This window comes from Anas platyrhynchos, chromosome Z (genome assembly GCF_047663525.1).
Source record: "Anas platyrhynchos isolate ZD024472 breed Pekin duck chromosome Z, IASCAAS_PekinDuck_T2T, whole genome shotgun sequence".
Taxonomy (NCBI): Eukaryota; Metazoa; Chordata; class Aves; order Anseriformes; family Anatidae; genus Anas; species Anas platyrhynchos.
The window spans coordinates 85138989-85164890 of record NC_092621.1 but is presented as its reverse complement, the minus strand read 5'-3'; the positions used below and the strand labels follow the sequence as shown (position 1 = coordinate 85164890).

The 25902-nt window shown below is 43.3% G+C and overlaps 1 protein-coding gene across 2 annotated transcripts in view; it reads left to right on the top strand.

Moving 5' to 3' along the window:
* Window positions 1-8201, top strand: part of PAX5 (paired box 5) — a 134909-nt gene extending 126708 nt beyond the window's left edge. Inside the window, exon 10 of one of the 2 annotated variants that reach the window (XM_072031352.1) lies at window positions 1179-8201. In XM_072031352.1, the coding sequence (XP_071887453.1) occupies window positions 1179-1255 (77 nt within the window). In that variant the 3' untranslated portion in view covers window positions 1256-8201. The remainder of the gene's footprint in view (window positions 1-1178) is intronic. The other variant, XM_038171000.2, reaches the window with a different exon arrangement.
* The last annotated feature ends 17701 nt before the right edge of the window (window positions 8202-25902 follow it).

Below are 25902 nucleotides of genomic sequence, written 5' to 3'. Positions count from 1 at the left end.
AGCAGATCCCTGTGTTGGCTTTTTATTGCTTGTCCAAACCCTTCTGGGGGGTTTTGGACACAAGAGTCCAGGTGTGAATCCTTCCACAGGGTTTCTTCCACACTGTTGCCTACCTTACATTTCCTGAATGTGAAACTCTGCTGGTGACTTGGAGATGAACTGACAGCACTAGGAAATATTTTTTGTTTTACTCTTCTTACACCACATCAGAGCTGGTTTCCTCTCCAGTGTACATGGAACTGATTTAATACTTTGTATTGTCTAGACAAATTTGTGTATGTCTAGATACAAGTGAAGTCTAACACTCTTCCTTATTTCAGCAGTCAATCCAGATTCAGTGATCACCCAGCCTACTGCTTAGCACTGCAGGGCAGAAAAGTCATCATCAATATTTTTCAGGCCTTGTCATGCTAGATGAGTGTTTCAGCACTTATCAATCTGCATAGTTCACTCAGATGTGTAATACATGTACTGAATGAAAAAATAAAATGTATCTTTATTTGATCAGCTTGTGAGTGAAGTGCCTGTTTCAGAAGCTGTCATATAGAGCACTTGATACTTCTTCAGATAAGATGTTATTCACTGTAGGTAGTTGTAACAGAATTTCTGAGTTCAAACTCACTTTCACTGAATTCAATTTCACTACTAAGTAATATTTTCTGAGACAATTTCTCCCTTCAGCAAATTTGTTAGATGACAAAGGGCTTTCTCTGGCCAGACAGAGGCCAATGTAGTGTGGCCATCACAGAAGCAGATCCAGTAGCACAAATTTCACTGTTCTTTCTGTATCTTCAACATCATTGCTAGAGCTAAGCAAAAGCCAGGGGTTTATTCCTTGAAAGAAGTATCTTGAGAAACAGGGAAAATATTTTTGAGTCCAGTAGACTCACCAGAGAAGTCAGAGTCAAGTAATTCACTTTTTGCAATGTAAATGAAATTAATGTTTTGGGTGGAGTAAGGGAACCAGATATCTGGTTCTGCTAGCCAGCAGAAATGGAAAGCAGCTCCAGCAATATTCTCATGCAGAATTTGTGACTGTGAATTTTATTTTAATCACCTGGCCTTTACTCCTCTGAGTCTGAACTCAGGCTGGAGATCTATCTGCTGTCTGTGCTGGCATGGTGCAAGCTGGCACCATTCCACGTTTGTCTTCTTCACAGTGGTCTCTTCTCTTCCAGGCTCTCCATACTACTACAGCGCTGCAGCCCGTGGAGCCGCCCCACCTGCAGCGGCTGCTGCCTATGACCGCCACTGACCCTGGAGCCCGGAGCCCAAACACTTACAAAAATATACTGCCTGGGACAACTGCATTGAGTCACCTTGCCACAACCATGCAAGTCACCCTGCAAGGGAAGGAGAAAGTATCTAGTAGGAACAAGCTAATTGAAATTTTACTCTTTAGACTTGGTGAACTTAATATTGTTGTTTTCTTAATTCTGGAGGTGTTATCTGGGTCTCAAACAAAATGAAGAAACAGGAGGACATGGTTCTCCTGACACTTTATGTGGTCATAAAAATGCAGTAGTTTCATGTCTTTTGCAGCCGGCTGGCTACTGCTTTAATTGCCTGTGGGTGCCACGGCTGTATCTGGGGATAAGGAAGAGGCTTGAGCCTCCCTGCTTGGGGTGGCTTCCTCTTACTGCACACTGAAACAGGCTGTGAGACTCAACGCAATTTTTATTTTATTTTATTTTATTTTTAATTTTTGTTGCAAAGAAAGATCAGTCTGCTCAATTTTACACAAGCAGCACTGTAAATATTTGCTTGTTTGTATTACTATGAGTGACTTAGCATAAGCAGCAACATTGTACAAATATGAACTCAAAATACATCTGAAAATGTGTTTTGAAACTGGTGCACTGATTCAAAGAATTCAGTAAGCTTTAAGCAACTTTGAACCAGGTTAACACTCATTGTGGCTGTATTTCAGGCTGATATTACTTCTGTGTACAGCATCCTTTCTGACAGTGGTGTATGATCATGCTATATGCTGGTATCAAACCCATGGGCAACAGAAAGACATGGGCAATTTTGTGACAGTTTATTGCTTAAAATTCATTTAAGTCATTTGTCATCGTAACGAGCACTGAAACAAATTATCTGGTTTCAAGTTAAACAGCATCCAAGAAGGAATCATAGTTGACACCTTTTGTACATCTCAATAGGTTGTATGCTAAAATCCAATTATGAACACTTTGAGAGGAAGGGGTAAAATAATTTTTGTGAAATGTACATGCGTAACAGGGTATATTGTGCACAAGGGCAGCCACATGTGCTTCCTGAAGCAAACTGGTGAGGGGGGCACTCATTTTGGGGGGTCTGTACATTTAAGTGAAGGCATCTCTCAAGTCATTCTAATAACATGGAGGAGAGCAATTTCAAATTCAAGCCACTGCAGTCCAGACTGGTGTCATGGAGAATTTTGCCCTGTTAATTCTGTGTTTCTCCCCTTCCTGCTCAAAGTGGGAGCACTGATGGTGACATTTTGTTCAATGTTCACTGTTTCCTGAGGCTAATGAAGAAAGCAGCTTACAGTTAATCTGGTAAGCAACTACTCTGATCACTGCTGTCCCCAGGGAACTGAGAAAAATGCTGATTTCTTCCTGCACTGTCCCCCTGCACCAGTCCCAGGTGCAGCTACCTTTAGTCATGTATTGGTAGAACGTATGTGCCCAGCCCCTTCTAAAAGCAGTGGGAAAAACCCCTGGCCCTGCTGAGATGAAGATTTGACTGTAGCCTCTGGCAGTGTGAAGCTCCCACAGGCAGCCGTGCTTATTTACACGGATCCGCACAGGCACTGCGAGGGGATCTTGCTGGTGTGTGCCTGTGTGTTTCCCAAAGTTGAAAAGGGGTTGTTGGTGTTGAACCTGAAATACAGTCCCATATACAATCAAGTAAAAACGTTTGCTTCTAGTTTTACAAGTATTTATTTGAAATGGCAACTACTGAGTTAATATTTCTCCCTTTCCTTACTTCCTCCCCCCTACGCTGCACCTCGTCTCTTCTGCTGCACGTCTGGTATCTTGACATTAATGGCCACAGATCCATTCAGAAAGAGTCTCTGTGTGCTCTCCCAGTTTTGGTGGCATGTTTTTTATGTGTTCTCATGCTACAAAAATGCAGCCACCACTTTCAAGTTTCCAGGTGAGATGTGTTCAGATCCTCAAAAGCCATGAATGGTCCCATTGGTCCCATTGGCTTAAATGTTTCCATCTCATCCAGAATTAAGTTCTGTGAGCATGTGAAAAACTTTCCCATACAAAAAGACCTCCTGTTTATTTTTCAACAGTTAATAGCTGATACACACACACACATCTTCAAGAAAAATAAAAGCATGGGCAAATCATCTATATGGAAACCTTCTGAAGATTTGCTTTGTGTCACCCTTTCTAAGCCATCATGACATGCTGTGTGACTGTTTTGCACCCTGGTTGTAAAGCTGCAAAGGGGGTTTCTGCTCTTGGATAGTGCTTGTGTGGGAGTCCTCACACTTGTTCTCAACTGAGTTGTGCACATTGTGTGCAGGGGCACATACTGAATGCACCTGCCTTTTCTGTAATCTTGGGAAGTGAAAAGGCTATCTGACAATAGCTGAAGAGAAAAGAAGTGAACATTTGACAGCATGACATGAAGGTGTGGGTTATGGCTCCAGAACAGAGGTGGGGATGAGATATAAGAGCTACAGACACCACCTGGTCATTGATTAAGCTAGTCTTAAAGCTACTGTTTATGTCTTTCACGTGAGGGAAGAGCAGCTCTTGTTGATTACACGTGGGTGGTTTCACCAGCTCTGAATACTACCTGAGAAACACCTTTTTTTTTTCTTTTTTTTTTTTTTTTTCTCAATAGTGGCATGGCTTGTATGACTTAAACTCATTTTAACATTCAGAAGACTAAACATGAGACTTCAGCAGGTGTTACTATGCTCAGGACAGAGACTCTTTTAGTTAGGGTAGGGACTTACAAGAGGCACAGTAGGTATATTTCATCCTAAGGATATATGCATGCCCGTGGATGAAATGACCTAGATGCTTAGGCTCAGACCTGGTTTGCCTTAATGCTTTCATCAAGATCCCCTAAGGATTGGCCCTTGTCCGGAGTCATTTTGCAGTGCATGCTGGTGGGCTCTATCCAACGAGCCAGCATGGGGGTGAAGGGCACACACGGTGCAGGTTCACAGGCCATGTGCACGTCCCCTCCCTGCCTGTGTGCCCCTGGTTGCAGCTGCAGAGGTGAAACTACACCCACCCTTGCACACACACAGCTGAGATCTGTGTCTGGCCCACCTTCCCAAAACATTGCTGAGGCTCCCTGGCAAATGTGGCCCACCTCTGCCTGCGAGGATTGTTTCTCTGCAAGAAAGACAAATAGGATTTAGCCCAATAAGTATGCATACTGTACTTCTAGAAAAGACACTTCTTGTCAGTATTTTCTGTTTCTGGGGATATTATGCCTGATATTTACAAACTCCTTTCTTCAGGAGGTCTTGACTTTCTGTCCATAGTCTTCATCACTGGAAATCTTATTCCTTGGGGAATGTCTTTCACACTCATGACTAGCAGAAAGTGGTCTTCCGAGGATGACGGAAAGTTGCCTTCTGCAGCTCTTTTCCTTTGTGACCCTGGCAGGACTGGAGGAATGCTGCCTGTCTCACTGGTGCACTGCCTCCCCTCACTCACCCTACCAATCCCCCAGGGATGTTTGGGTTTCATTCAGCGCCACAGACTGCTGGACCTTCCTGTGATGTAGCACTGCTTCACGGGGCTCAGCTTGGGTCAACGGGGAGCAGATCAACAACGCTCAAACCCAAGGCAGAGGTGTGTGCACCTGTGCTGTTTGCAGCACAAATGACCCAGGCACTGCTGGGGATGTATGTCATCTCTAGCAGATGTATGCTCTGTAAAAAGACTGGCTGAAGAGACTGTTACAAAACTCTCAGTGCGTAGGCTCTTTTTTTAATGTGCTGGCTGCAGTGGAGGCTGCTGAGTGAAGTGGCACCTGTAAGCAAGTGAGCATTTGGTATTGCAAAAAGGGAAGAAAACACAGTGAACGCTGATATTAATCTGCTAAGGCTGTTTCAGGTTTTCCAGAACAGTTTTGAGGGTCATTGACACCCATCTAAAAGCACTGGGGCTATGGGCATGTTAGGCCCTGTTTATGTTTCACTCAGGCAGAATGCCCTGTAGCACCATGTATCAGTACCAGCCTCTTGCAGAGATCAGCCCCATAAAGTGTCTTTAGGCAGTTTCACCACTGAGTTGTTTAATGCAGCTAGATGGAGGGTTTTTTTCAGTAGTGTGTGCTCCAGCAATAAATTTATCAAGTACATTTCCCATACAGACAGGTCTAGAAATAAAGTCTGAGAGATGGAGAGAGAGAAAATGCTGACGTAAAACTAAATCAACAGAGTCCATGAGCTAGTGTTATATGAACTGACTTGTTGAGGAAACTTTTAATCAAATGCTATAAGAGTGTGACCATAAGGAAAACACAAAATGTTGTGGGCATTGAATTAGCTTAGCATCGATGTACAAAGTTTCAGCTAGAGAGGCATTATTGTAAGATGGCTCCCACCGACTGCAGAGCTAAGCATGTCTCAGGACCAGATCCTTAGAATGAAGACTTTGATATCTATTAAATCAGAAGGCCAGAGAGTAAGTTTATTCAGAGATGCAGAGATGTCAAAGTAAAGCTTTGATTTGTGCTGGGACTGCAGGCTCCAGAAGCAGAGCCCAGGTGTTGTAAGCCTTTGTGAGGGAGATAGCAAAGGAAGAAGCAGCACCGGGAGAAGAAAAAGAAAAAAGAGAGGAAAGAGACTAACTGAAAAGTGTTTTTTGGAAGAAAAGTGAAGTTGAACAGAAAACTGATGGGGCATTTGTGATCCTTCCACTGTCCTTCTGCAGCTGAGCTCTCTCGCTGATGCAGGGTACAATGGCTGTGTGTCGTGGAGAGCAGAGAGAGGATGGGTTCACTCACTTCACGGGGTACTGGCAACCACTAGCTGTGCACAAGTGTTCTGCCATACCCCTTCTTGACTGATGGGATTACATTCCTTTTTTTCATTTTCTTTAATTTCTCTCTTCTACAAGTCCTTGAGCATGAAGAAGAATGGAAGCCATGTTATAATGTTGCTTATCGGCAAGCACAAATATCAATAGCTCCAAAACATTATGGCACATAGACCAGTGTGTGGCTGGCAGCTGGAGCAGCTGCACAGCTTCAGTTAAGTGTCCTCACTGGTATTGTAATCTTTCCTGCATGGTGCGTGCCCGTGTGTGTCGCTAGGACACCTGAGGTCATGGTCCTTGGCAGGAGCACAGTGTTAAGCCAACCCCCTTGACTCTGTCCCAGCAAATGCTGGGAAAACCTGCTTTTCCTTCTGGATTCACTGAGAGCTCTAGGGGGCCAGCAGCTCCTGGGTGCTGTACCCTGCAGTCTTGTGAAAAGTGGCAGCCCTGTGTGGGGCTGCCCACAGGCAGGCAGTGCCAGGCTGGGCTGCTTGCACCGACACGGGCCCTGAGCGCACATCCCAAGTCACAGCCTAAGATCACTCTGCACTGAAGGCAGAGAGCAAAGTGGCAGCAAAAGGCTCAAGACTTTGGCCAGGGACCTGCTCTGCACTGCTGTGCCCCTCAGACAGAACCTCACTCTTATTTCAGACATGTTACAGCAGCATGAGAAATTGGAAACATTCAAAAGGATTAGAACCTGGTTAATATTGCTTTTCTGGTGGAGCTAATAAGACTTGGTGAGCAAATACTGAGTGGAAAGCACCGTATACAGGTGCTTGGTGCCAGCATTGCTCATTTCAGCATTGCAGGTGACTTAGTTGTCAGCTGTAGCTGTGATCTCTGCTTACTAGTCCTGAGAAAGGACAAACTTAATTAAAAAGCTTCAGAGTAAGAGCCAGACTGCTTTGCATGATGCAATCTCAGCACTGTAGTGTGTGTGCGTGCCTGTGTGTAGAGATTTATGTGCACACCTGTGTGCATTTGTAGGCACGCTTGAATCTCCCAGTCTGTGGGGAATTGTTATGGGACAGACCTGAAGCCTGCTGATAGCCTTTCCACTCAACTCGTGACCACGCTATTAAACTTGTGTGTCCAGAGTTTCCTACTCTGCCTTGTAAAGTGAGATAGAAAATGACCAGTGGGCATTTAGATCTTTCTTTTGCTTCATTCAGCCTTGTATTGCAAAAAAACTGTCCTGGTTTTTCACTTTCTAGTGGCCTTTGTACATTCTGAAATTACAGAAACTCATTTCATTGCAAATGGGATTTATTTCCAAAAATTAAAAAAAAAGAAAAGAAAAGAAAAGAAAAAAAAAAAGAACAGTTTTTTTTTTTTTCTTTTTCTTTTTTCTTTTTCTTTTTGTTCTTTCTTTCTTTCTTTCTTTCTTTTTGCTTCTTGGAAACAAACTACTTTCTATTAGGAACTTCTAGCAACAAAGAAATACATATCTATTGTATCCACCAAAGTCTGCAATGCCTGCATTGAAGCTTACTTCTTATAAGAGAGGGGAAAAAAGAGGGAGAGAAAAAAAGCCTCCTTTCCTTGAAAAATACATACAAGCAGAAAAAAAAAAAAAAAACTTTCAAGAAAACTCATAAAAATAACTGTTGAATTGCCTTTGAAAGTAGGGGATAACATCTGTTGCAAAACAGATGAAAAATTGCTTCTTAAAATGTGTATGTTTTGTATTCTTTTTTTCTAGTAGGAAAAGAACAGACTTGAAATTTTGGTGTTTTTTCCTTAGTGCTGTGTGTTGCTTTTGTGTGTTATAATATTTGAATGTAATTACAGCAGTGCCAATTTGCCAAAGATGTTGAACATTATTTTGGGGTTTTTGTTTTGCATTTTATTTTGGGGAGCAAAACGGGAGGTGGGTTGGGGAGTGGGGGTGCTAAGGTGTGGTTCATAGGGGATGGGCCTTTTGAATTTTTTTTGATCCTTTTTTTTCCCAATTCTTTTTCTTGTCAAAACTGAAATTTGTGATTTTATTCTAAGTTAAATGGTTGACTGCAACACTTTTTATTTTTAGATTAGTTGACGAAACATGCAATAAGATTGGCGTAGTTCAATATCTGTGTGTCTTTTCATGAGAGTGACTGTTACTTGTGGACATTTGATTTATGTAACCTTTATGTGAGATAATTATTTGTAAATATCTACCATAATTTTATTGGTTCCTAAAATAAAAGTAATTTTTTTAAGTTCCAAAAGTCTCCTTTTACTCTTGTTTTCACCTTGCATTCTGGGTCTCTTGCAAATAATACAAAGTTGTTACATTTGGAATGTTTTTTTTTTTTTTTTTTTTTTTTTTTTTTTGTGTGTGTCTTTGTTGAAAAGATACCCATCATGCAGGGCCAAGTGGCTGTCAGGGGACCAGCCAGGACTGCTGATGCCAAGTGAATAAAGGAATACCACATGCTGTATGACATTGTGGTCTTCATTAAAATGTTGGGGAAGGAGGTTTTCCAAAATATTTCTTGCTCAAGGTGTGACTGGATAACAGAATCAGAGAATGGTTTGAGTTGGAAGCAGCCTTAAAGTGCATTTAATTCCACCCCCACACCCTCTGCTATGGGCAGGGACACTTCCCACTAAATCAGGTTTCTCAATGCCCCATCCAGCCTGGCCTTGAGCACTTCCAGGGATGGGGCATCCACAGCTCCTCTGGGCAGCCTGTGCTGGTGCCTGAACGTCCTCTGAGTAAATAAGTTCTCCCTAATGGCTAATCTAAATCTACACTCTTTAGGAATCATGGAATCATAGAATATCTTGCATTGGAAAGGACCCATGATGATCCTTGAGTCCAAACCCTAGCTCCACACAGGATCACCCAAAACTCAAAACATTCACCTGAGAGCACTGTCCAAATACTTCTTAAAGACAGGTAAACTCGGTGCCGTGACCACTTCCTTGGGAGAGTCTGTTCCAGTGCCTGACCACCCTTTCCTACCACCCAGCCTGATCCTCCCCTGTCCCAGCTCCATGCTGTTCCCTCGGGTCCTGTCCCTGCCCCTCCACTCCCCTCGTGAGGGAGCTGCAGGCCACCACGAGACCTCCCCTCAGCCTGCTCTGCTCGGGGCTGAACAAACCCAGGGACCTCAGCCGCTCCTCATATTGTCTTTCCCTCCAGACCCCTCACCACCTTTGTAGCCCTTGTTTGAACACTCTTTAATATTTTTATGTCTTTCTTGTATTGTAGCACCCAAAGCTGCACAAAGTACTAGGGGTGAGACCGCACTAATGCAGAGCTGAGCAGGACAATCCATTCCCTTGGCCAGCTAGCAGTGCTGTGCCTGAGGCACTCAAGGATGCTGACAGCCCCTTTGGCTGCCAAGCACACGCTGTTGACTGGTGTTCAATTTGCCATCAACCAGAACCCCCAAATCCCTTTCCAAGGGACTACTCTGCAGCCCCTTGTCCCCCAGCCAGTACCTATATCCAAGCTTGCTCTATGCTACATGCAGAATCCGGCACTTGCACTTGTTAAACGTCATGCAGTTGGTGATTGCCCAGCCCTCTAACGTGTCCAGATCTCTCTGCAAGGCCTCTCCATGTTCAAAGGAATCAACAGCTCCTCCTAATTTAGTATCTTTAGCAAACATACTCAGTTTGGTTTAGTGGGGACTGTTAGTGTTAGGTCAGAGGTTGGACTCGATGATCTTGAGGTCTCTTCCAACCTAGAAATTCTGTGATTCTGTGATCAATTACCTGGACTTGTGCGAAGCATTTGAGACTGCCTGCATGATAACTTTGTCTCTAACTTGGAGAGACATGGATTTGACAGGTGTACCACTTGTTGGATAAGGAATTGGCCAGATGGTTGTACTCAAAGAGTTGTGGTCAATAGCCAGATGCACAGGTAGAGAACAGTGAGTCTTGGTGTTCTTCTTTCTAAGCTCTACATCTAAACGTCTTTTAAAGACTTCCAGGGATGGTGACTCCACCACTTCCCTGGGCAGCCTGTTCCAGTGTCTAACAACCCTTTCGGTAAAGAAGTTCTTCCTAAGATCCAACCTAAATATCAATTACTTTGCTCTTTCCCTCTCCACCAATGTTCTACCCCCGTTTTCATAGGCGATCAAATTTGGCAGGCACAGTTTACCCTTACTGAAACCATGCTGGCTGTCATCCATCATCTCCTTATTCTCCATGTGCCCTAGCACAGTTTCCAGGGGGATCTGCACCATGATATTACTGGGCACAAATTTGACACTGACTGGCCTGTAGGTTCCAGGTTCTTCCTTTTTTCCACCTTTTTGAAGAAAAAAAAACACACCACCACCACCAACAAAAAACTTTTAAAAAATAGGTGTTATGTTCCCCTCTTCCAGTCAGTGGAAGAAGTTGTATACCTCCAGGTTCCGTAGATAGCCTTCAGCCTGATCTCCTCCTACAGTGGGTGGTTCTTAATCCTCCCAGTCCCTGCTTTTGCATTCTACTACTTGGGATATGTGGCTGGAGTTCTTATTGGTGAAGACCAAGACAAAAAAGTCATCGAGTACTGCATCTGTTTCCATATCCTAGTTAACCAGGTCTCCCATTTATTTTCAGAGAATGCCCACGTTTTCTCTCACCTTCCTTTTATTATCGATGTCTTTATAGAAGCCCTTCTTTTTGCCGTTGATGTCCCTGGCCAGGTTCAATTGTATCTTGCTGTTCTCCAGGGTCAGCTCATCATAACAATAGATGCAATGCTGCTCTGTATCTATGTCACAGTAGCATACATTTCAGTATTAGTCATATTTAAGAAACAACACTCACAGAACTTACCACAATTCAGCAAATAACTGTAGATAAATCAAAGAAATTGACAGTCTAATTGCAGACATCAGAGAGGGGCAGAATTTAATCAACCCATAGCTTGGAACCAGTATTTACTCAGCCCTCAGCAGCCTCTGCTTTTGGGAGGCAACTGGATTCTCTGCTTCATCAGCCTAGAGCATCAAGTCCATCCAGAAACAGTCCAAACTGGTCTTGAACTCCAGAGCAAATCATGTCTGCCTTCTCACACCATTATTTTCACAGCTCAGAAGGGCTGTGACTGCCCTCTCTGCCCTCAAGGCCCTTTCCAGTGGTGATTAGCAATTCACCTGAGGGCAAAGGACTGCTTTCACGCACTAGCATTTCAAAGTGGAGCTGGTTTTCTTGCACTTGAGAATACAGTGTCATGCATCTGACTTAAGAAGTGCTCAAAAATCTGTTTTCTGGATTTTTCAGGTTCATGCAGCAGTGCTTATTCAGCCATATCACACATCCCGTTTGACTCTGTGAGTCCACCTTCACACCTCATGCCCCTCTCTTCCTGTCAGTCACCAGCTGTTCTACACGCATGGCTTACCTTGTAGCTCTGTGGAGAGCACGGCATTTGGGAACAACCCTTTACAGCAAGAGTCCTGTGCAAGCAATTGTCTCAGCTCCCAGTGTCAATGCCTGCATCACTGCTACAGGATGGCATTTACCATCATCCACCCCCCATCGAGACACAGGTGCCCCCAGCAAAGGTGACCCAGAGTTTCAGAAGGGGGCAGAAAATGCCTGTTTTCCTGTCTGAGACCTGGGATACTCTTGTGAGCAACATCTGCTGCTGGTGGCCTCCCAGGAAGAAAACCACCTGCTGCATCAAACCTCACCACTTACCTTCCAGCCATCAGACCCCTTCCAGACCCCAGGACTGATCTTGTGCTGAAAGATCTCTCTCAGTGGATTCCCTGCAGCAGGGTATGTTTAATACCGGTAGTGCCGCTACTGGCATTACAGAAAGAGAGCAGAGAGGTGGATGAATGCAACCACCTTCCCCTCCGAGAGAGAGGTGAGAGCCGATGCCCAGGCAGCCTTCAGGGAGGGTCCCAGTGCAGCAGCAAAGAGAGTTTGCAGAATAGTCAGATAATGACAGCAAGAAGTGCCTTGTTATTGTCCATTCCCTACAGAGAGATGCTGGTTGCAGGGATTGCTGTTACTCACTTTGTTTTTTAGGCTTTTTATATTTTTGCTCTCTTTCAGTCTTGCTAGGTTAAAAGAGGAACAAACTGTCCTGCAGTACACATGCGGTGCCCATTCCTCATGAAGCCCTCCCACATATGGATGTGAAATACCACTTCAGCCTGCTGGCAGGAGAACAGTGGGATTAGATTTGACAAAATTACAGTGAGAGGCACAGGATCATCCTGTCTCTCCAGGTGTGAGGCCCCATACCGCTTCGTTCAATGAGAATGCCCTTCAAGGATGCAAATGCAGTTTTAGCTCAAGCCTCTGTACAAATGGCTATTGTTTAAGATGCCCTGGAATTGTCACCTAAACTTTTCATGAATAGGAAATGAAGACCCTTGTTTAAGCAATGGAACGTCTCTGTATTGTAATAGATTTTGCAGACAAGGGCAATATGCAGTCCAGCCGGCAAATCAGGAGTGGAGTTGGCGGGTACACAAGGGCTGGTCCAAAGAGATCAAAGTGACAGACCTTTGCCAGGATCCCTGCAGTGGACCATGATGGTTATGAGCTGGAACATCTGGAAATAATGTCAGATATAGCTGGTGAGAACTTGTAGGTTCTGTCTCAGGGTGTCGTGACCTATTTTCATTCTCAGTCACTCAGCAAAAAGACAAGGACTTGAAATGGCCTGTGGAGAAAAGTAAATTATTTATCTGTACATGTATATGCACTATCTTTGAGCTGTTAGGAAGCTTCCTTCTGGGCAGTGTGTTCCCACCAAAGAGGTGGGGTTACCAACCAAACCTGCAGGGTGGATTGAAAAGGATGCTTCAGCCACCATCCAGTTAGACTGACCTCTCTCTGCCTGATGATGATTCCCACTCATCACCCCTCCAAAGGCTGTGCTGGACTGTGAGCGCACCAGAAATGGGATCCCATGCCTTCATTTCCGACTGAGTGCAAGGCATTGAAAGTGTAGCCAGCACTGCAAAGGCTTGTGTGTACTTGTCAGCATACACAAGAGAAGCTGGCTTAGCTGCAGCAAAACAGGTAAAATTCAGCAGGATGCATTAATGTCAAACTCAGTTAAGAGCTGGAAGCATGAACTAGTAATAGAAGTTACTTTGGAGAAGCATTGAATGAATGTGTAGGATTGGTTTCATCAGAGATCTTCTAAAATGTACACATTTATGCATCACGCTGCATAAACTGGGGTGCAACCAAACTGCCAGAGCAGCTCTGAAAGGGCAAGTTCCTAGCAAAAGGACTTAGAGGAAAGCTTCCTTTCAGGGTTATTTTCTTAGATCAAAAAAACTTCAAATCTGTGCTGTTTGCAGAATACTTCTAACCACAGAAATAGGCGCATTGTGTGCAGAGGGCCACACGGGATTTTTAGACTGGACCCTGGACTCTGCCCTCCTTTTGCAGCATCACCTCACCATCATGTACTGTAGGACAATGTTGATGCATAGACTGAGAGCCCACCAGATCCCTTCCCTCTACCATGTAGTTTTGGATCCCAAAGACAAAGGACAAGTCTCCCTCCCTTGCGTGAACTGGGATTGAGGGAAGACAAGGACTGTTTCTTCTTGGACATTTGCAGAGGGCCCACAGGGTCAGAGCATAGCAAGGGAACAAGGCCCTGGAAAGTGAAGCAGCAGGAAATAGCCCTGCATGACTCAACAGGACCTTAGTATGAGGAAGGCACAAGAAAGCTGAGAGTGGCCAGAAGAATATTTTGCCAACACAGAGAAGCAGGAAAGCAGCTGCTCTGCGAATCCCTACAGAGCAGGGCTGAGAACTGGTGCAGGAAGGGGAACCAGTGTTTTGGTACAGATCAGTTGGATTCTGGTACCACTACAGGAATTTACATGCATAAACCTCCTCTCTGACTACAGCCCCAGATTCTGTGCCTGTCGTGGATTGACACTGGCCACCATTTAGGCCCTCGCCCAGCCACTCTTCCTACAGCAGTATGGGGGGAGAATCAGTATGCAGTTTCAGCTGGGAGAAAGTTAATTTTCTTCCCGGTAGCTGTTTGGATTTAGGATGAGAATAATGTTGATATCACCCTGATGTTTTAATTGTTGCAGAGCAGTGCTTACACTAAGCTAAGGACTTTCCAGCTTCTTGCTCTGTCCTGCCAGCGGGCAGGCTGGGGGTGCAGTAAGAGCTGGGAGGGGACAGACCCAGGACAGCTGACCCAGACTGGCTGAAGGGGTATTCTGTACCATGGGGGCATCATGCAGGAGAGTTAATATCAGGGTAGGGTTGGCTGGGGGGGCTGCTGCTGCTCAGGGACTGGTTGGGCATTGGTCAGCGGGTGGTGAGCAAATGCATTGTGCATAATTTTTTTTTCTTATATTCTTTTATCATTTTTCCCCTTCCTTTTCTGTCCTATTACACTGCCTTTATCTCTACCCTCTCTACCCATGATTTTTACTTCTTTTTTTTTTTTTCTGATTCTTTCCTTCATCCCACTGCAGGGGAGTGAGTGAATGGCTGTGTGGTGCTTAGCTGCCTGCTGGGTTAAATCACAACAGTAGGAAAGTGAGAAAAACTTATAGATTGAGGATAACAACAGTTTAATAAAAGAATAGAAGCTGCTTGCGTACGCAAAGCAGCACAAGGAATTAAATCACTCCTCCCCATTAGCAGGCAGATGTCCAGCCATTTTCTGGAAAGGAGGACTTCAGGAGGCTTAACCATTGTTTGGGAAAAGCAGTGCCATCAGAGTAAATGTCCTCCCGTGCCCCTTTCTTTCCCTAAACTTTTCTGCTGAGCCTGTGGTAAGGGGTATATCTTTGGTCAGCTGGCATCAACTGTCCTGATTGTGTCTGCTCCCAGTCTCTTGCCGACCCCTAGCCTCCTGGCTGGAGGTCAGAGTGGGAAACAAAGAAACCCTTCCTGCCATGTAAGCTTTTGTCAGCTAAACATTGGTGTGTAATCAACATTGCTTGGGTCAGCAAACTAGAGCGTACCTCCGTGTAGGCTCCTCTGAAGAAAATTAACTCCATCCCAACTAGTAACACACCTGGGACAGTCTAAGAGGGATGACCCCAGCCACCCCTGTTGTGTGATGTCCCTATTAAACCTCTGTCACCTCACAGCACTGGGGAAGTCACACCTGATATAAGACTGCTAAATTCTGCCTCCTAACTCTATTAAACTCATTGTAAACAGTCCCTGATAACACTTTAAAATAATGGTCCATTACTGCAGCAATGCTTAATTAGAGTGGAACTGACAAATGGAGTCATCATGATTAATGTTATTATAATGAGTACATCTGCAATTTGCTATAACACAGAGAAATGTCTGGCTTCCCAGGAAACCCTCAGATACAGAGGGTGTCTTTTGTATTCATAGGGATATAATAATTCCTCTGAAGGAATCTCATCATAATTTAGCATGAATTAATGTCCATTTATCACACTGTGTTACCCAGTGTAGCAATTCATCTAAATCCTATATATACAATGTAGACTCTTGTCTAAGAACACACAATAATGGAGAAATCCTTTGAAGGAATACATTTACTGTAGATCATTAATGCTCAGTGTGCTAAGTGGCCTTTAAATTAAACTAAGTTAAATAAACTCTTCTTTAATATACCAGCATAACTTCTTTCATTAACAAACACATTAAGGCCTTTTTCATTTACATAAAGCTGATGTAAGCATGTGATACTAAAATGTTCAATTAGCAGAGCAAAATGTAATTCAGAGTGTCTATACGGTAAGAAGAGGCAGAAGAACACAGGGGTGGCACACTAACCTGGTGTCTTTAGATAACTAAATGCTGGTCCTGCATTAAAATGATGAGGAAGAAAAAGAGTCACACATGATAGCTTCATTTGTATGGTCTGGTTCCACGGTTTGGTGCAAAAGTGATTCTTTGCAGAAGGGCAGTATCTGCAAGGAAGAGATAGAGGCCTGGAGAAGAATTTGTGGTCTGTTCTGAGCAGCATGCCATTTTTAACATGGACAAAACATGACCAAGTCACTTGTGCCTCCATCCACACTGCGGGACCTCAGGTCTGGCGTTATCTGCAGCTCAGCTGTCCCCCTGTGTCTGCTTGCTATCCAGGGAAGTCTGCACCCACATTAGGGCTCTGGGTCAGCCTGCAGACTGGTTTTAACATGCAGAGGTTCCGTTTGTTTCATGGAGAGATGAACAAATAGCTGAATTCCCAAGCCATACCAACTGTACTCCAATGCCAATGGAGATTCGAGCAACACAGAGTTGAATATGAGACAGTCCCACAGCCAGACATCTCTGATTCTAGTGAAAAGCATTTACATTAGTACATGAGCTCCTGCCTGTGCACCAGCCCCCAGTTCCTTGCAAAGAACTGCTCTGGGAACCCTGAAAGCAAAGCCCTGTGGGTGAGAGCTAAAGGGGGAGGGATTCTCATCCATCAGTGTAATGAGTCCCCAGAGTAGCCCTTTACTCCTAGCAAAGCTGTGAGATGTGGCTGGCAATGTGTTCTTGAGGTAGACTGAACTAAAATTTCTATGTTGGGCTTTATATGAGTCTGTTTACTTTTCTAATATGACTTTGCAATCCTCTTTAATTGGTATTTTTAAGCAAAAATAAATAAAAACTTCTCATAGATGTAGGGGAATAATTTGCCTTTCTCACTGCCATCTGATTTCCATTTCTCTGTGTGCAATCGAGAGAAAGAGAAGTGGTGGCTGCTTTTGGCTGGAGGAAGAATACGGTCTTCTGGTAGAACTGAGTGGATGACTTGCTGACTAGCATATGAATGAAACACAAGCATATCTTGGAAAAAAAAAAAAAGACAAAAAAAGAAAGAAGATATCCCAACACTTAATATGGCTGCTACATGTTAGGTTGGAAAACATATCTGATATACAAGGAGCACAGAAGCCTGTTTTCTGTTCCCAAGGACAAGTCTGACAGTAAAAAAAGAACTCTGTGTGTGTGTTTAATTGGTCCTTTTGAAAGTCACATTGCAGGTATATCCTCATTTGCCTTAGATAAGCAAATACTTCTATAAATAAATACTTTTTCTCTGTATGCATAATTCTCCTAAAAACCTTTTGTCTTGCTAGTCTCCACATGCTCTGCATGTGCTAAGGTTTGAGAAACTGTTAAATAAATCAGAAGACATGGGATTGTTTAGCTCAATGGCTTCTAAATTCACTAACTAAAAAAAGCACTCTGATTGCCAGTACAGGGTGAATTTATTTAGTGTACCTGCCTGGGAAGAGTAGAGATGCAAAAACTCTTGAATACAAACCAGTGAAGCCAACAAAGAAGATGAGGGGAAGAAAAAGAAATCTGGAAAACAGAGTATTCAGAGAACAACAACAACAAAAGAATAAAATGTTTATACCTGAGTTTCTCTCCAGCCAGAACATGAGGAGTGCACTGAGACAGTGATGGGAGCTGCTCCTTGAGAAAGCCAAACTGAAATGCCTGTGAAATGCATACTTACCTTCTTCTTTCACTTTTATAGGGGAAATGTTTGCTAGCCATATGCTGCTGTGTCTCCTACAGGCACCAATGGAAATTGTGCTTGCACCCACAGTAGCTTCACTAATTCTCAAGGCAGATTACCCTTCTGTCCTTCAGTTTTTCCACCAAATGGCAAATGGAGGAGGAGGAGGAAGAGGAGGAGACGGAGGAAGAGTTTCTTGCCACAAAGACTTTTTAGCTGAGGTGCAATGGTTGATTTGTTGGTATTTTTGCAATACGTTTGTTCTCACTGCTGAATATTATTAGTTAGAGAAGTAAGGTGGTGTATCTTATTACTTGTGTTAAACGCAACCATGTAAAGCTTTTGTAAGCATTGTAGGAAAGAATACATAAACCACCAGCTCATAGATACTGGGAAGATTCATGGCTGAAGGATTACTCTCAGCTCTTTTTGTCTTTCCTTTTGTATCCATATATTAAGGAGAACTGCCCCTTAAACTGGGCCCTGGGAAACCTCACTAGTGACTGGCTGCCAGCCTGTTGTAACCTCATGAGCCTGACCTGTAAGCCAATTGTTCACCCACTGCATCATGTACTTGTCTAGCTGTGTGCTGGGCATTTTGTCTGGAAGAGTAGTATGAGAAACAGTATTGAAAGCTTTGCTAAAATAATAAATAATAATAATAATAAAATGCATCTTCTGTCTTCCCTTAGTCAGTTAGGTGGGATGGGTAACCTTGTTGAAAAAATTAGTCTGAAACTGAAGTATCTGTGATGGATAGGAGTAGCTTTGACCCACAGTCCTAAAAATGCTAAAACCTTAGTGGAGGTTAATCTCTCTGTTCTGAGCAAAATTAGATTAAGCACAGCAGGGATGGGGAAATACCTTCTCAGCAGTCATCCAAGCCACAGCAGCTATTTCATATAAAATCAGACATTTGGTTCTGGTCATTCCTGCTCTTGTCGTTTCCAAGAAGGGAGTCACAACGGCCATTACTGCAGCTGTAGCATAGACCAGGACAGTGACCATTGGGCATGGACATCAGCCCTAAGGCACTGGCAAACCGAGGCTACTTGCCTAAAGGTTTTGCAGGTGGGAAGAACAAGAGAAGATCAGCATGTCTCATAGATGGGCTGAGCAATGGCTCTTACTTCTGTCCTGTGGCTGCTCTGAGCAGAGGCACCTGGCAGCCAGGAATCGAAGTAACTCTCTTGAACATCAGAACCAGATGAGGTGACACAGGAGAAAGTCTGGAAAATTGTCGTGAGAATCCCAGAACTGAAGGAGTCTAGAGGTCATCTTGTCCAATCCTCAAACAGAGCCACCTACAGCAAGTTGCCCAAGACCATGTCCAGACAGCTTCTTAATATCCTCAAGAATGGATCCCCCACAGCATTTTTGGGTGTCCTGTGCTCCTGCACAGTCGCCCTTGCAGTAGTGCCTTCCTTCCACCTCAATGGAGCCTTCTGTGTGTTTCAGTTTGTGCTTATTGCCTCTTGTCCATTCACCAGGCCTGTCTTCATCTTCTTCACCAGCTCCCTTCAGACATTTGTGCACACTGGTGACACCCTCACAAGCCTTCTTTTTCTGAAGCTGAGAGTCCCAGCTTTCTCAGCCTGTCCTTGTAGGAGACCTGTCCTTGTAAAAGAGATGCTACAGTTTCTTCATCATCTTTTTGTGGTTCTTCACTGGAATCTGCAGTATGCCCATTTCTTTCTGGTGGTGGGGAGCCCAGAGATAGACACAGAAGAAATCACTACAGAATTCAGATCTTCAGACCTAACTTGAAAACTGTCACTTCTTCAGGTGAAAATTCTGCTGAATGGTTTTGCTGGATTTCTCCCCCAGTTATTAGCTAGCTTTTCATTATGAGCAGGTGCCCATAATTATATGAACAGATGCTGATGTGTAGATGATTTTTCAACATATTACCACCTCCTCATGATTATTAAAAATTTAAGTAGGAAGATCTTGTCTGATTCTTTAAATTCTATTATACCCAGGCATCAGTATTTGCAACCCTCTACAACATTAAGCACTTTAAGACATGACCACAGCATAATAGCACTTGCAGAATGCATTTTATTTTTTGTACGTCTGTTTTGTGCATTTTTAAATACTTGCAGCTTTCTGTTTCATGCTATGCACTTTATAAGCATCCTGCATACTGCCCCAGTTATACATCCTCCTCCCCTTCAGTATTATGGCTAGTCCTACCTGGTTCATATCACTGTTTTTGGATTGTAAGCATTATAGCTGTTGAAATAATTATGTACTTTATTTATCTATTTCACAATTATTACAAGAAATCTCTGAAAAACTGCCACCTGCATGTTGCTTACTAATCCCAAGCTAATGTGACTAGTATAAAAATCTGACTTCTTATATCCATGTAATGTCATTGGAAAAGTAGCACTGTGCATGTCAAGGAGATGTTCATACAGCATAGAAAAAATATGTAAATATAACAATCTACTCGAATGTAACAACTAAAACAACTTTTAATTGTTTTCCTTTCACTTATATTTTCTGCTTGGCTGACTCTTCTTATGGCTCCTGGAAAGGCCAACTCATCACTTTTTCTTGTTAATCAAGAACAGTAATTGTATAAGTTATAAGACACAGGATGATTCTTTGCTGAATAGGATAACAATTTCAAGGAAATGCAAAGTAGGTTTTTTATGTGTTTTTGATTAGTATTTTGTAAGACTGCCACATGAGTAAATAAGGTCCCCAAGAGTCTCTAGGAATCCAAATGTGAGCAAGGGTTTTCTCACGTCTTTTTAGTGTGACAGCTATTCTTTCAGAAGGAAGGCTCTCACAGGGTCACTGGTGTGCTTATTGCACACTACTACTAGTCTTGGGTCTGCCTGTCTTGCAGATAAGAAAGTGCTATTCAGCCTCGGAAAATGGTGAAAAATATCTTTCCTATTCTTGATCAAGCGTATCAAGCATCAAGACAAGAACTTTGTCAGTAGTATAGACACCATTTAGAAGGAACCATTAGTCTTTGGAAGCTGGGGAAGAAAGGGGGGCACATCGTCAGTACAGGTGAGGGTACCTCTGAAATACTGATTTCTTGCTTTTTCTACAGTCAATGTGCAGCCCACAACATATGTAGATATCTGTCTTTGGGCAAAATTTCAGCACCAAACCTGTGTGAGCCAGCTCACACACGTGCATTTGCCCTTCCCTAAAAAATGGAGTTTGCGTGGCACAAAACTGTAGATCCACTGCTGAGCAATACGAAAGGAACATCCTTCCAAGGAGATTTATACCTTGGCATTTGACATTTAATTGAGATGGAAGACGCATCAGCTGCTTTCTGCTGCCTTGCAGAGACTCATGGCAGCCCTCACTTGAAAGTCAGGTGGGCTGTGCATTGCTCAGGAGATGGTGAGACAAGAACCTCACCATTTAGTTTCTCAGCAGAATAAGATGAGCGTGAGGATGAACAAACCCTGACATCACTGACAGCATGTATTTTGCTCAACAGTACCACTCTCTTCATGGATTAATTCTTGTGAAGCACTCCAGCCGCACCTCCCTGTTCTGTATCTGCATGGTAATTTTTTTTTCTTTTTTTTTTTCTTTTTATTTTTTTTCAGGTTTCAGGTTTTTATTGTCCAGATGGGACAGAAAGGTGTTCAAAGTTGAGAAAAAGGTGAGCAGTAAGAGGAGGGAAATACATTGCCATGAAGCCAGAAGCTGGACTGCAGTGGAGACAACAAGACAAAGGTGGATCAACAGCAAAGTCTAGCTGCTACAGTGATGGGTTATTGTGCTGTTTTGTTCTTAAAGCCTTCCTAGTGTGCGTTCAACCTGGAAAATTAATCACATCACACTTTTACAATCTGCTTTGTGAAGGTGGTGAAATAAAAAAAAAAAAAAATAGTGGCTGATCACAAGGCAATCTGCATTTGACGGAGAGCTGCTAAGAGAAAATTCTTGAGGCACTTTGGATGTGTACTGCTAGACAACAAAATAAACTCCTTTCTAATAAGAAGCAGAAATATTCCACAAAAAAGACTACAAATTGTTGAAGGAAGCCGAGTGGGATAGTTTACCTCAATCTAAATATCGTATCTGATTTTAATTTCATTATTACCAGTGTTTTTAACTATAACCAGATAACTTTAAGGGAATAGACAGATGGACGTTTTAATATAATGAGTTAAGTACCACTATATCCTGAAACCCTTTAGTTGTATATCTACTGAGTTCTGGTTCAGCCTGCTCAGCAATGCATGAAGAAAAGAGTTGGAGGTGTAAAAAATGTCAAACAGCTTTCTCATATGCGTTAAACTATTAATAAAGACAAAATGATCCTTATGTGTTCAGTTTATAATGTCTCTTTTATGAAAGTAAGAAGCAGCTTTGATTCATAATTCACTGTTTTCACCACTTTGTGTCTTCACGGGAACATGTCAAGAATTGCACCCAGAGAACATACTAAGTTGAGGGGAAAAAGTGGCAAATGGAAGGGAAGAGATTCTGCTTTTTGAAGCAAGAATGGCTTCTGTGCTATTCTCCTTTCTGCGCTGTGGCAAACTCAAAACACAGGACAAGGGGAACAGGGTGAGGAGAGGGAAAGAGCACTTGATGGAAATTCAGAGGCAGCTGCAGAAATTCATTATGCTTCCACGGCTGCGTTGCACTTTGGCCCAGATAGCACTTGCACATTTTGAAAAGAGTATTTAACAAGTTCATTAAACATGGAAGAGATTATTACAAAGTTTCTTTGTAACCATTTTTAGCTTGTAACTTGTTAAACTATCCTGATGTGACATATGAATGTGAACCAGCATACCAAAATTTTGTACCCTAGAGCCCATACCATACAAAATTCTGAGTCTTTGGAAGAAATCATAAAGTTTCATGAAGGCAAACAAAAATACCAAGCACAGATCCAATGTGCTCTCTGAATCCAAAGTAGAAGCCTGAATTTGGAAAACTCTGAAGATGCAGTCCAGAATTCAAGGCACAAGCAACTAACTCATCCTTAAAGAAAGTTCACAGATTCCCCAGCCTGGCTTCGCTCTAGATGTAGTTGCAAGAACAGAGGGACAGTAAGGACTGTGAGATGATCCATGGTGTCCATCAGAGGTTCATCTCCACAAACTCAGAGGGGCAGAGGAGCAGGTGGGAACTCAAATTAGGGACTCAGCAGAAGGGGCACCCTACCCAGGACCCTCCCAGAGCTTTCTCAGGAGAACCTCAGCCCCAGGGTCCAGGCATAAAACTCTTCAATGGGAGTCAGAGCCCAAGCACCCTTGGGACCTAGGAGGGTCCCTGCCAGGAACATGGGAAATGCTATGGTGTGCAGGAGAAGAGCATTTCAAGATTGCAGAGGACTTATTGCACGATGCTCAGGGCAGGAACCAAACGTAGGGAAGGGCAGGGATGGTGATAGCCTGTGGCGAACAAATGTGGGAAAAATGAGAGAGAATGGGATAAAAAGGGCCAGCAGCATATAAATGGTTTGCTGGTCAGGATGCTTGTCTTCTGAGCTGCAAGGGAGCTGCAAGGGGCTCCCACCTACCAGCACCAGAAACTGGGGCAAGGAAGAACCGGGAGCTGCTATGGGGCAGGGGGTGTCTGTGCCTGTCATGGGAAGGCCTGTGCATGACTGAAAACCAGACTACTTTATCCTGATTTATAAGAAGGGCATGAGAGAAGACCCTGGATAATGCAGACCTGTTAATTTAACTTCAGTGCCTAGAAAAAATATGAAGATTATCTTGAGCACCACTGAAAGGCACTCAAAGGATAATGCAGTCCATCAGGCCCAGCCAACATGGGTTCATGTAAGGGAAGTCTTGTGTCACTAATTTGGTATCCTTCTATGATAAGATCACCCATTTAGTGGATGAAGGGAACACGGTGAATGTGGTTTTTCTGTATTTTAGCAAGACTTTTGGTACTGTCCCTCACAGTAAATTTCTTGACAAACTGTCTGATTGTGAGAGGAACAGGTGGACAATACAACAACAGGACTGGGACAGTTTGTCAGAGGAAGAAGTTTTAATGAAGAAGAAATGTTTCCAAAGGGAAAAAATCCAGTTTGGAAAACATTTTCAGTGAAGCTATTTTTCAAAACGCCTGAGATCCTCTATGTCAAAATAAGAAGCTGCTGGCAGTCTCTGGACCCTCAGTTACCTGGCATTGCGTCAAGCAATTTATCCTTACGTGTGGGAAAAAAAAAAGTAAATACAACATCAATAAATGGAAAAGGGAAAATGGTTTCTGCACTTTTAAAAATTTTATTCTGAGGGTGGAAAAGAAGGTTATAGATTTCAGAAAAAGAACAAACAAACAAACAAAAAAAAGAGAACAACAACAACAAAAATTCACAAATTATTTTCAAGTAAAATGTTCCTTGCACTAAAGCAAACCTTCACTTTTTGATTTTCAATTAAAAAAAAATAAAAATAAAAAAGGTCTCAATGCACTAACCTCTCTGCCTCCTTTTTTTTTTTTTTTTTTTTTTTTTTTTTTTTTAATATGATAAAAGTATGTTAAAAATTATGGCCAACAGTAGCTGTGACAGAGCCCCTGGAGCACTACGTATTGAAATGGTCTGGTTGACAATGAGTACAGAGTCACTCACACAATCCAAGGTAGTGCGATTAATGCCACACAATTAATTAGACAGTGTCCATACCTCACTTTGAAGGAGCAGCTCGGAAATGCTACACTGTTAATTATCGCAACCAGCAGTGTAAGCAGCACTCTGCTTCTGTGCTTTAACACCCGTAACACCCTGCTTAAATAAACCTGAACAAACAGTCTGTAACTGTTGGGAGGTATGAAACTGCTTTTTAAAGCTCCTTCCTAAAAATGGAAGGAACAACTGGGTGGCAGAAACTCCAAAATGCTTTCTAGACTTTTCATGCTTAATTACCTGGAGATACTACCGCAGCAATGTGCTTGAAAGGCCTACATCAGTCAAGGTCTTATCCATGATCTGCATGCTGGTGTGGAATTAATCCTCCATAAGTCTGCTGATGATACTCAACCAGGAGTGCCTCTGACTCCCTGGAGGGAGGAGAGGTCTTGCAGAGGGATCAGGACAGATGGGAGCACTGGCGTCAAGTTCAGCAAAGGGCAATGCCGGGTGCTGTGCTGGGATGGAGCAGTGCCGAGGTTGGGCACAGATGGGACAAGTGGCTGGGGAGCAGTTCAGCAGGAGGAGACCTGGGGATGCTGGTGGCAGCAGGCTCAATGTGAGCCAGTGGTGAGCCCTGGCAGCCAAGGGGACAAACCTGTGTTGGGGTGCATGAGACACAACCCGGTCAGCCCATCCAAGGGGGAGCATCCAGAGATGGGCAACAAAGCTGGTGAAAGGGCTGAAAGTCCTGTACTGTGAGGAGAGGCTGAGGGCATTTGGGTGTAGTTTGTAGAAAAGGAGACCAAGGGGTGACTGCATTGTTCTCTGCAGCTTCCCAAGGAGGGGAAGCACACAGGGAGGTGTTCACCTCTGACCACTGCTATCCAGTGATGGGACCTATATGAATGGCACAAAGCCGGTGCTCTGTGCACCTTTGTCAATATATGTGGATGGCTGGGCACACACCCATATGTGTATGCATGTGTGCAAATGTGCCTTTGACTGCTGGTAGCACACACTCAGCCAAACTGTTGGCTGCCCCTGGGGCATGGGCCTGATGCAGCCTGGCCTTGCCCTGGCAGCTGTATCCAGCCCTATTTCCCCTAACAGAACCCTACTTCTCTTCCTGGCGACTTGTGAGCCATATCTTGTACTTCAGTTAAATATCTTCATATTAAGGGTGTTCAGTGCCTTCCACAAAAACACTTGCCTTGAATATAGAAGAGTACAAAATTTGCTTCTGCATTATTTTGCTTGCCTGATGTTAAAACCACATCACAGAGAAATTTTATACACCTGGAAGCAAGTTTGACTAGCTTAAACACAGGCAGCTCTTTGAGGAAAAAATACTTCAACAACCTTTATTCCCTTTTCAAGCCCTCAGTTTTGAGAACATATGTTTACCTTCTATGTATATCAAAACATTAAAGGCACGCTGCATGCTTGGAGTTCCTAGTGCAAGAAAGTCATCTGTGGAGCCTGCTGAACAGGTGACAACTTTATGCAGGAGAGATGAAGCCCACTCAGGACATCAGCTTTTTGCTGAGGGTGTACATCAGCCCATGAAGCTACTGAGTCCTTTTTTCCAGAACTGTTAAGAGCAAAGCAAAACTTAAAAAAAAATTAAAAAATAAAAAAAAAATTAAAAAGTGGAGAAACAACAGTTGTTCTCTTTATTTCAGACATACCTGCTGGGCTTTTCTCCTTTTGTCACAGCTCTGATGGAGCAAGATGCAAGGCTGGGGAGCATTCTCCTGCTGCAATGTCAAGTGCTTCAACACAGGCATTCTCTCTTACTACAGCATTTAATGCATTTCATCTAAAAATAATTGTCTTTCTCCATTAGGCAGACTCAGGGCTTTTGCCCTCACACAGTGATTTTTCAGAGCTATGTTTGAAAGGTGGTG